The sequence below is a fragment of the Cyclopterus lumpus genome, chromosome 13, assembly GCF_009769545.1.
Source record: "Cyclopterus lumpus isolate fCycLum1 chromosome 13, fCycLum1.pri, whole genome shotgun sequence".
Taxonomy (NCBI): domain Eukaryota; kingdom Metazoa; phylum Chordata; class Actinopteri; order Perciformes; family Cyclopteridae; genus Cyclopterus; species Cyclopterus lumpus.
In genome coordinates this window covers 20,577,789-20,590,288 of record NC_046978.1, presented here as the reverse complement: position 1 = coordinate 20,590,288, position 12,500 = coordinate 20,577,789, and the positions used below count along the sequence as shown (strand labels likewise).

At 41.2% G+C, this 12,500-nt stretch overlaps 1 protein-coding gene across 1 annotated transcript in view; it reads right to left on the bottom strand.

Moving 5' to 3' along the window:
* Window positions 1-10,134: 10,134 nt before the first annotated feature.
* gmnc (geminin coiled-coil domain containing) overlaps window positions 10,135-12,500 on the bottom strand; it is a 43,228-nt gene continuing 40,862 nt past the window's right edge. The window contains exons 2-4 of the mRNA XM_034549076.1: window positions 11,785-11,846; window positions 11,454-11,570; window positions 10,135-11,016 (exon numbers count right to left, since the gene is read on the bottom strand). Of these exons, the coding sequence (XP_034404967.1) occupies window positions 10,135-11,016; window positions 11,454-11,570; window positions 11,785-11,846 (1,061 nt within the window). The remainder of the gene's footprint in view (window positions 11,017-11,453; window positions 11,571-11,784; window positions 11,847-12,500) is intronic.

Genomic DNA, 12,500 nt, shown 5'->3' with positions numbered 1-12,500 from the left:
GGAAGGTGCTGCTCTTGAAGATGAAGATTCAATTCATTCACCTGTAATACCGCGGCGCTCCACCTGTAATACCTCAGCGCTCCACCTGTAATACCGCGCGCGCCCCACCTGTAATACCTCAGCGCCCCACCTGTAATACCTCAGCGCTCCACCTGTAATACCGCGGGGCTCCACCTGTAATACCTCGGCGCTCCACCTGTAATACCTCAGCGCTCCACCTGTAATACCGCGGCGCCCCACCTGTAATACCTCGGCGCTCCACCTGTAATACCTCAGCGCTCCACCTGTAATACCGCGGGGCTCCACCTGTAATACCTCGGCGCCCCACCTGTAATACCTCAGCGCTCCACCTGTAATACCGCGGGGCTCCACCTGTAATACCGCGCGCGCCCCACCTGTAATACCGCGCGCGCCCCACCTGTAATACCTCAGCGCTCCACCTGTAATACCTCAGCGCTCCACCTGTAATACCGCGCGCGCCCCACCTGTAATACCTCAGCGCTCCACCTGTAATACCTCAGCGCTCCACCTGTAATACCTCAGCGCTCCACCTGTAATACCTCAGCGCTCCACCTGTAATACCGCGCGCGCCCCACCTGTAATACCTCAGCGCTCCACCTGTAATACCGCGGCGCCCCACCTGTAATACCGCGACGCCCCACCTGTAATACCGCGCGCGCCCCACCTGTAATACCTCGGCGCCCCACCTGTAATACCTCAGCGCTCCACCTGTAATACCGCGCGCGCCCCACCTGTAATACCTCGGGGCCCCACCTGTAATACCTCAGCGCCCCACCTGTAATACCTCAGCGCCCCACCTGTAATACCTCGGCGCCCCACAGTTTGAGAACCACTGCTTTAAGGAGTCACTCTTTATTTCTCTTGTCGTTGGCGACCAAACGTATTTATTCTGAAATAATGTTGCATATCGCCTCTTTAGTTTGCGTGGGTGAAGGGTGCTGAAGGTTCCTCAAGGGTCCTATAGGACTTGAAGGGTGCTGAAGGTTCCTCAAGGGTCCTGAAGGGTCCTATAGGCTCTGGAGGTTCCTGAAGGTTCTGAAGGGTGCTAAAGGTTCTTGAAGGTTCTGAAACGTTTTGAAGGTTCCCTGGTTGTTGTTTTCACCTTTCTATGTCGGATTCTCCGGGACTCTAAAAGGATCGTCCTCCAGTCTTTATTCAGGTGATACTGCTTTGCTTCCTCCTCAAAGAGTCAAAGAGCTGCAGTTCTGATGAGGGTCCAGTTCAGGTTTCTTGTGGGTCTTGTTTATGAGTCAAGGTGATTGGAGTGGCGTCAGAAGGAACAGGTGCATTGTGGTCCTTCTACGTTCTTAACCTCTCCTGTGGTTATGCTTCATGTCACCAAGTCCCAATGAACAAGACTGAGAAGAACCAGGGGGCATCTCCTCTGGTTGTATAGAAGTCTATGCTTCGTGTGTTAAAGCTGCATTCTCTCTTCTGACCACCAGGGGGCGACTCCTCTGGTTGTATAGAAGTCTATGCTTCGTGTGTTAAAGCTACATTCTCTCTCCTGACCACCAGGGGGCGACTCCTCTGGTTGTATAGAAGTCTATGCTTTGTGTGTTAAAGCTGCATTCTCTCTCCTGACCACCAGGGGGCGACTCCTCTGGTTGTATAGAAGTCTATGCTTTGTGTGTTAAAGCCGCATTCTCTCTCCTGACCACCAGGGGGCGACTCCTCTGGTTGTATAGAAGTCTATGCTTCGTGTGTTAAAGCTGCATTCTCTCTCCTGACCACCAGGGGGCGACTCCTCTGGTTGTATAGAAGTCTATGCTTCATGTGTTAAAGCTGCATTCTCTCTCCTGACCACCAGGGGGCGACTCCTCTGGTTGTATAGAAGTCTATATAAATGACTCTACTTCTCTTGATGTATTCCCTCAGTAAACATTGTAAACATTAGTTTTTGGTCTCAATCTCTAGTTTCAAGTCTTCTTCAATACAGAATGATGTTCATTTAGTAAATTATGGTCATTTAGAGTCAAACAGACCATAAAGTAGGGGATGCTCTAGGGCGGGACTAGAAGATGATTGACAGGTGTCTACGTCACTCCTCCTGAGGACATGTTCCTCAACAACTCGTCCCTCGTCTGTCCTTCATGAGACTGTGATGGACAGAATAAGGTCCACAGCCCAGAGACTCACTGGGTCCCCTCAGGCCTTCACTTCCTCATTGTCCTCTCAATGCACATTAACCGGCTCCGGTTCTCCCTCACTGATCACTCCATCCAGAGGTCAGCAGCATCCACACACACTTATACATGACGTATTACCTCAAACCAATTAGTGAGAGGACCCAGTGGACCCAGTGGAGCCCAGAAGACCCAGTGGACCCAGTGGACCCAGTGGAGCCCAGAAGACCCATTGGACCCAGTGGAGCCCAGAAGACCCAGAGGACCCAGTGGACCCAGTGGAGCCCAGAAGACCCATTGGACCCAGTGGAGCCCAGAAGACCCAGTGGACCCAGTGGACCCAGTGGAGCCCAGAAGACCCAGAGGACCCAGAAGACCCAGTGGACCCAGAAGACCCAGAGGACCCAGAGGACCCATTGGAGCCCAGAAGACCCGGGTCAATCTATAACTCTGTGTGTGCATGTTTTTGTTTACCTTCCTGACTGTAAAGGTTCCAATCAACTGATTACTGTGAGAGACTAATCAACACTCACACCACACACTTTATACTGTATTACACCTCAGAGGTACATGTACTTTATACTGTATTACACCTCAGAGGTACATGTACTTTATACTGTACTACACCTCAGAGGTACATGTACTTTATACTCTATTACACTTCAGAGGTACATGTTGTACTTTATACTGTACTACACCTCAGAGGTACATGTACTTTATACTGTACTACACCTCAGAGGTACATGTACTTTATACTGTACTACACCTCAGAGGTACATGTACTTTATACTGTATTACACTTCAGAGGTACATGTTGTACTTTATACTGTACTACACCTCAGAGGTACATGTACTTTATACTGTATTACACTTCAGAGGTACATGTTGTACTTTATACTGTACTACACCTCAGAGGTACATGTACTTTATACTGTATTACACTTCAGAGGTACATGTTGTACTTTATACTGTACTACACCTCAGAGGTACATGTACTTTATACTGTATTACACCTCAGAGGTACATGTAGTACTTTATACTGTACTACACCTCAGAGGTACATGTACTTTATACTGTACTACACCTCAGAGGTACATGTTGTACTTTATACTGTACTACATCTCAGAGGTACATGTTGTACTTTATACTGTACTACATCTCAGAGGTACATGTACTTTATACTCTATTACACTTCAGAGGTACATGTTGTACTTTATACTGTACTACATCTCAGAGGTACATGTTGTACTTTATACTGTACTACATCTCAGAGGTACATGTACTTTATACTGTACTACACCTCAGAGGTACATGTACTTTATACTGTATTACACTTCAGAGGTACATGTACTTTATGTTGTATTACACTTCAGAGGTACATATAGTACTTTATACTGTACTACACCTCAGAGGTACATGTACTTTATACTGTATTACACTTCAGAGGTACATGTTGTACTTTATACTGTATTACACTTCAGAGGTACATGCTGTACTTTATACTGTACTACACCTCAGAGGTACATGTACTTTATACTGTATTACACTTCAGAGGTACATGTTGTACTTTATACTGTATTACACTTCAGAGGTACATGTTGTACTTTATACTGTACTACACCTCAGAGGTACATGTACTTTATACTGTATTACACTTCAGAGGTACATGTTGTACTTTATACTGTATTACACTTCAGAGGTACATGTTGTACTTTATACTGTACTACACCTCAGAGGTACATGTACTTTATACTGTACTACATCTCAGAGGTACATGTTGTACTTTATACTGTACTACATCTCAGAGGTACATGTACTTTATACTGTACTACACCTCAGAGGTACATGTTGTACTTTATACTGTACTACACCTCAGAGGTACATGTTGTACTTTATACTGTACTACACCTCAGAGGTACATGTTGTACTTTATACTGTTACATGTAGTACTTTATACTGTACTACACCTCAGAGGTACATGTAGTACTTTATACTGTACTACATCTCAGAGGTACATGTAGTACTTTATACTGTACAGGTATAGGTACTCACAGGAAGGTGAACAGGTCTCTAATAAAAGTGGAGGCAGAAAGGATTGTGGGAAATCTCTGGCAGACGGGGCGACATCATGGGGGCGGGGCTTGGGGTGGAGGCTCATTAGGAGTTAATGTGGGGTTCATGAGCCCTCTGGGTGTGTGTTGCTAATGTTAAACCTTGACTGACAGCTGCTGGCTCCACCCTTTATCCCTGGGCCCAAGGGTCATTTATAGTTAGTTGTAGTTAGTCATAGTTAGTTATAGTTAGTCATAGTTAGTTATAGTTAGTCATAGTTAGTTGTAGTTATTTATACTTAGTTGTAGTTATTCATAGTTAGTTATAGTTAGTCATAGTTAGTTGTAGTTATTTATACTTAGTTGTAGTTATTCATAGTTAGTCATAATTATTTATACTTAGTTGTAGTTAGTCATAGTTGTAGTTATTTATACTTATTGTAGTTATTTATACTTAGTTGTAGTTAGTCATAGTTGTAGTTATTTATACTTAGTTGTAGTTATTTATACTTAGTTGTAGTTAGTCATAGTTGTAGTTATTTATACTTAGTTGTAGTTATTTGTAGTTATTTATAATTAGTTGTAGTTATTTGTAGTTATTTATACTTAGTTGTAGTTATTTATACTTAGTTGTAGTTATTTATACTTAGTTGTAGTTATTCATAGTTAGTTATAGTTAGTCATAGTTAGTTGTAGTTATTTATACTTAGTTGTAGTTATTCATAGTTAGTCATAATTATTTATACTTAGTTGTAGTTAGTTGTAGTTAGTCATAGTTGTAGTTATTTATACTTATTGTAGTTATTTATACTTAGTTGTAGTTAGTCATAGTTGTAGTTATTTATACTTAGTTGTAGTTAGTCATAGTTGTAGTTATTTATACTTAGTTGTAGTTATTTGTAGTTATTTATACTTAGTTGTAGTTAGTTGTAGTTATTTATAATTAGTTGTAGTTATTCGTAGTTATTTATACTTAGTTGTAGTTATTTATACTTAGTTGTAGTTATTTATACTTAGTTGTAGTTAGTCATAGTTGTAGTTATTTATACTTAGTTGTAGTTAGTTGTAGTTATTTATACTTAGTTGTAGTTAGTTGTAGTTATTTATAATTAGTTGTAGTTATTTGTAGTTATTTATACTTAGTTGTAGTTATTTATACTTAGTTGTAGTTAGTCATAGTTGTAGTTATTTATACTTAGTTGTAGTTATTTATACTTAGTTGTAGTTAGTTGTAGTTATTTATAATTAGTTGTAGTTATTTGTAGTTATTTATACTTAGTTGTAGTTATTTATACTTAGTTGTAGTTAGTCATAGTTGTAGTTATTTATACTTAGTTGTAGTTATTTATACTTAGTTGTAGTTAGTCATAGTTAATAGTAGTTATTTATACTTAGTTGTAGTTATTTGTAGTTATTTATACTTAGTTGTAGTTAGTCGTAGTTATTTATACTTAGTTGTAGTTATTGTTGGTTGTAGTTAGTTATAATTAATTATAGTTAGTTTTTGTTAGTCATAATTATTTATACTTAGTTGTAGTTAGTCATAGTTAGTTGTAATTATTGTTAGTCATAGTTAGTTGTAGTTATTTATAGTTAGCTGTAGTTAGTTATTGTTAGTCATAGTTAGTCATAGTTATTTATAGTTGTAGTTAGTCATAGTTAGTTATAGTTAGTCGTACTTGGTTGTGATTAGCTGTTGTTAGTTATTGTTAGTTAAAGTTATTTTAGTTAGTTTTCGTTAGTTTTAGTTAGTTTTAGTTATAATTCGTTAAAGTTCATTATAGTTGTTATAGTTATTTATTGTTAGTTATAGTTAGTCATAGTTAGTTGTAGTACATTTAATTTAATAGTTAGTTGTATTTATAGTTAGTAATAATTATTATAGTTAGTTTGAGTTATAATTTGTTATAGTTAATCATAGTTACAGTTGTTAAAGTTGTTATAGTTATAGTCAGTTATAGTAAGTTAGTTATAGTTTTTTAAGAAGACACAAAATAGTGAAAATCCCAAAAATATTTTCTTTCAACATTGTGCAATATAATGTAATATTAAAATCTAACTTATCTAACACACATCTAATTTACGTTATTTCTTTCCATTTCTTGCTTAAAAATATTTTTTTCTATTTTAGATTCTTGTATTTAATTGTTTATTTATCTCACTCTTATTGCTATTCTATTTTGATCAAACTTATTTTTAAAGTTCTATTTAATCTCAAATATCAGTTTTGTTTTTTTAAATGTCCACATGCGTTGAGGTCCAAGTAGATCTAGTTCAGTGAGATCTGGGTCGGACCCTAGGAAGTACTCCAGGAAGTACTTTCTTCACTGGTAGAAGTATTTCTCAGACTCACGTGGAGTTTCTCTGGGAGAGAAGTCGCCTCATTACTGACGGGTTTTCTGAGGTGAGCCAAGCTGTCGGGTTCTGCGAGAACGTTCCCCCCAATCAGCCGAGGGCGGATCGGGTTCCAGCCGGCCGGCCTCTTTAATGACCCCTCTCCCTGGCCGACATCAGAGCCTGTGATCCTAAACGGCCCTCCTTTCACATTCCTGCCAGACTCCGGGACCTCCCTGCTCCAAGCTGTCGGACATCTGCAGCCGGCCACCTTGTCATTAGACATCGACCACTCGGTCGGACCCGGCTCGGCCCCCGGCCCGCTCTCGGGGGACCAGGGCCCTGTGTTGGGAAGCCCCAGGGAGAGGAAACCCCTCCATCTTTACCTGTTGTGGGGGGGTGGATCTGGGTGGAGGAGGAGGCGGGGGGGGGGGCGTCTCCAGGGAGCGCTGGCCTCCCTTTGTTCCTGAGAAGAGAGGGAGCTGAGGAGGAGGAGGAGGATGATGGTCAGACTGGTTCAACTGGTAACTGAGCTAAAGACGGTGGAGGACACTGAACTCTAGATCAAGAATCAATGTTGGACCAGTGTTCCCAACATCCCCATGTTGGGAACACTGGTCCAACATTGATGTCCAGTGTTGTCTTTGTTCTGCTTTAATGAACCACTTCTTCTTCTTCTTCTTCTTCTTCACTCTTTCTCTACCCAAATCATAGAAAGAGTGAAGAAAAGACCTCATAAGCATTAAATAATCAAAGATATGATATGATCTTACTCCTCATTTTGGGATGTTCGCCTTCTAAAGTCCAGCAACACGTGTCAATTTACACTCGTTACATGAACACAGTCTTTTCAAAATAAAACTACTCAGTTAGGTTTAGACAACTAAACTACTAGTTAGGTTTAAACCACTAAACTACTCAGTTAGGTTTAAACAACTAAACTACTAGTTAGGTTTAAAGCACTAAACTACTCAGTTAGGTTTAGACAACTAAACTACTAGTTAGGTTTAGATAACTAAACTACTCAGTTAGGTTTAGATAACTAAACTACTCAGTTAGGTTTAACAACTCAACTACTCAGTTAGGTTTAGACAACTAAACTACTCAGTTAGGTTTAGATAACTAAACTACTCAGTTAGGTTTAACAACTAAACTACTAGTTAGGTTTAGATAACTAAACTACTCAGTTAAGTTTAACAACTAAACTACTAGTTAGGTTTAGATAACTAAACTACTAGTTAGGTTTAGACAACTAAACTACTCAATTAGGTTTAACAACTAAACTACTAGTTAGGTTTAGATAACTAAACTACTCAGTTAGGTTTAACAACTAAACTACTAGTTAGGTTTAGATAACTAAACTACTCAGTTAGGTTTAAACAACTAAACTACTCAGTTAGGTTTAACAACTAAACTACTCAGTTAGGTTTAACAACTAAACTACTCAGTTAGGTTTAAACAACTAAACTACTCAGTTAGGTTTAACAACTAAACTACTCAGTTAGGTTTAACAACTAAACTACTCAGTTAGGTTTAAACAACTAAACTACTCAGTTAGGTTTAACAACTAAACTACTCAGTTAGGTTTAACAACTAAACTACTCAGTTAGGTTTAAACAACTAAACTACTCAGTTAGGTTTAACAACTAAACTACACAGTTAGGTTTAACAACTAAACTACTAGTTAGGTTTAGATAACTAAACTACTCAGTTAGATTTAGATAACTAAACTACTCAGTTAGGTTTAGATAACTAAACTACTCAGTTAGGTTTAAATAACTCAACTACTCAGTTAGGTTTAGATAACTAAACTACTCAGTTAGGTTTAGATAACTAAACTACTCAGTTAGATTTAGATAACTAAACTACTCAGTTAGGTTTAGATAACTAAACTACTCAGTTAGATTTAGATAACTAAACTACTCAGTTAGATTTAGATAACTAAACTACTCAGTTAGGTTTAACAACTAAACTACTCAGTTAGGTTTAGATAACTAAACTACTCAGTTAGGTTTAACAACTAAACTACTCAGTTAGGTTTAGATAACTAAACTACTCAGTTAGCTGATGTGAATGCTGGATGAGAAGCCTAAAATGTTTGATTATTAGACTCAATCCACACAAATCATTCAATATCAATGATGAAGACGTCGAGGTTAGTCGGGGCTCCGTTATCTGATTATTAGAACCTGTCAACAAGAGTGTTCTTATATATATTTATACTAATAATAATCATTCCTACTGTTAATGGTGAGGTGGGATTCATTGTTCACATAGTGGTGGAAGAATTGGATGGTTAAGAATGTTCGATGCATTTGGAGTTGACCTTTCTTATTTCATCTCTTTATTAATATTTATTTATGATAAATTATTGTTGCTGCTTGAGGTCCAAAGTGGGTTTTATAAAACACACAACTCCAACGGTCTGTGAATCCGTCTGTTTTTCTTAGTCCATATTTTAGTCCATATAAAAACATGACATTTAAAGAACAATTTCACCAATAATAATAGAGTGTCACATATACAAACATTTTACTATGTAGAAACATGTCATATTATGTATAAAATATACATTTCTCATATGAAGAATCCACATTCCCCCCTCCTCTCTACCTCCTTCTGTTTCATGGATTGGAGTTCCATTCATACATTGTCATATTCATGTAATGTGTTTATGTAACTCTGTAACTCTGTTCATCTGGTCACATGACATCTATTCATCTGTCCATCCGGGGAGAGGGATCCTCCTCTGTTGCTCTCCTTAAGGTTTCTTCCCTTTTTTCCCTGTCAAAGGTTATTTTTGGGGAGTTGTTCCTGATCCGATGTGAGGTCAAAGGTCAGGGATGTCGTATGTGTACAGATTGTAAAGCCCTCTGAGGGGAGTTTGTGATTTGTGATATTGGGCTATACAAAATAAACTGAATTGAATTGAATTGAACATTGAGGCACTTCTGGGTTTTAGCTCATTTCACCCGATGACTTTAAATATCTGTAATGTTTTGGACATTTCACATGAGAATTGGGGAAATTAAAAGAAAGGTGAAATTAATGTACTTGTACGCGTGTACATCTGAGTATCTTAATGTTCTTGTACGCCTGTTTTTTGAGTTGTATTTAACATTTAAATAATAAACAATGGACACAAGTCATTGCTGATATTCTTAGTGTGAGTCAAACTAAATATGAACCTAAGCATATAGACATAATTTTAATGTTCACCTTGACATCCATAACATGCTCCACAGCTCGGCTCCTAGATCCTCAAACTAATGGGTCTCATTTACCAACGTTTAGCAATTCATTAGTTCCCATTTTTTCATTGTGTTTTCTAAACTTTCTGACTGACTCTAAGATCATAGAGCTCATAAAGTTCATAAAGTTCATAAAGATCATAAAGATCATAAAGATCAGAACGTTTAAACAAACAAAAGACGAGGAACAAGTCTTTCCATCGGATCGTATCACTTCAAGGTCTTTGAGGGGAGAAAGTGTTGCCTTCATGGTCTTTTGTAAACCAAGAACCAAAGTCTAAGAATCCAGCAACGAGTTCCATGTGGACTCGACCCTGAAGGTTTGGCCTATAAGGAGCTTTCCTGCGTGGCCTACGGTCTTTGTGTGGGCACCCAGGTGAAGTTGCACCTTCCCTCTGGGTCCTTCCTGACGAAGGCTTGTCCCTGGGGGAAGCTGTGGGTCTTGACGCTGCTGGACGGGCTGAGGGACATCCTGAAGGCCAGATCTGTCCGTCTGCGAGGCGGTGCAGGCGTTGGGCTCGGAGACGAGATCGGGGAGAAAGGTGGACTGAACTGGATTGTGTCCCGTGATGGTGTTCGGGTGCCTCTGAGTGGAGACCAGTGAGCCGGAGGTCTTGCTGGGTTTCCCTCCAGACTTTGGACTCGACTCGGAGCTGTGACGAAGCAGACCTCAGCTCCGCCTGCCGACCGGCTGAATGGTGGTTCCTCTGTTGGCGGAGGTCTGAAGGCAGCAGATGTGCTGTAGCTCCGGATCTCCACTTCAGGACACGTCAATCCGGTGGCCGTGAAGCGTCGACCCGGAGAAGTTGTGCAGGTTTCAGTCGGCTCGGCAGGATTTCCACCGTTTGCTTGGTGGCGTCCGGCAGCGTCGTGTCCAGAAGACGGCTTAGAAGTGGAGACCGAAGGACTGAAAGACGAGTCCAGAGTGTATCCGGAGGACGAAGACGCTGCGGCATCATGGACCAGACCGCCGAGGCCGAAACCAGACGAGCACGAGGACTCGCTGGACGTGTCGATGGTGTCCCGGTCCTTCAGTCCCAGTGTTCGGAGGACCCAGAGGTCCAGGTTTGGTTCGGAGGAGGAGGAGGAGGAGCAGAACTCGGTCGTGAGGTTCCTGCAGACTCTCTTGCTGACCTGCGAGGTTTGGAGCTGATGACCGCGGTTCTGGAAAGATCCATCGTCACCGTACGTCAGGTGTCTCTTCGGATTCCTCCTCCCATCGGGGGTCAGTTTCTATGAGGAACCAGAATAAACACACGGCTCAGCTTCTGCTTCATGTTCAAACTGTGAACGCTTCTACATCTGAGTCCATTTCAACTTCACTCCACTGGGCCAACAAACTCAGATACATCTTAGTTTTAGTTTGAAGGAGGAAAAGATGGTGAAATTAAAAGTTCAGTTTACTGGTTCTGGTTCAACGTATCCTCAACAGTTCATGTGATATCTTATGGATTCTCCTCATTATTCATGCGTTTTCCTACAGAAGTCCAGCAACACATGTCAGTAAAGTTTAAGAAGAGACCGTTGGATTAAGTTCTGCCGTTTCATGGGGAACCAGCTGGAGGATTGTGTTTGTTGGCCTCATCCACTTCTGTCTGACTTCACTGTCTGTAAACGTCTTCAGGACTTTCCTCGTCTTTATTCTAGACTCGTGGAGCGAGCTGACCAACCTTCGCTTCTCTCTGCAGGTTCCTTACGAAGGCCGAGCTGAGGAACCCTCTGAGCTGCTGGTTCTCGTCCTGCAGCCTCAGCAGCTCCTCTTCTCTCTGCAGCAGAGCGTCCTGCAGCTGAAGGTCCGGAGGGTTCGAGGCCAGAACCGCGACGCGTTGGTGGAACACAAGACCATTAAAACTAGTAGGTCTAAGTTTACGTGACTACAGAAGTTACACACAGGACACAAACAGCTGTTTCCTGGGTGAAAGTCTGTGTTTCTTTCTTTATGTGGATAATAAAGTTATTGGTCAATAGTTGTCGTAGTGGACTTGATGTAAATGTTGGTACCTGTTTGTTTCTCTGGAGGTGAGGAGAGAACTGCTCAGACCACATCAGACCAGCAGGGGACTCTGAGAGAGAGAGAGAGAGAGAGAGAGAGAGAGAGACTTTAACTTGAACACAACGTTGGGACAGGAACAACGGTCTGCTGGCTGAAGGTCGTTATGTAACGTTAACACAACGTTGGGACAGGAACAACGGTCTGCTGGATGAAGGTCGTTATGTAACGTTAACACAACGTTGGGACAGGAACAACGGTCTGCTGGCTGAAGGTCGTTATGTAACGTTAACACAACGTTGGGACAGGAACAACGGTCTGCTGGATGAAGGTCGTTATGTAACGTTAACACAACGTTGGGACAGGAACAACGGTCTGCTGGCTGAAGGTCGTTATGTAACGTTAACACAACGTTGGGACAGGAACAACGGTCTGCTGGATGAAGGTCGTTATGTAACGTTAACACAACGTTGGGACAGGAACAACGGTCTGCTGGATGAAGGTCGTTATGTAACTTTAACACAACGTTGGGACAGGAACAACGGTCTGCTGGCTGAAGGTCGTTATGTAACGTTAACACAACGTTGGGACAGGAACAACGGTCTGCTGGCTGAAGGTCGTTATGTAACGTTAACACAACGTTGGGACAGGAACAACGGTCTGCTGGATGAAGGTCGTTATGTAACTTTAACACAACGTTGGGACAGGAACAACGGTCTGCTGGATG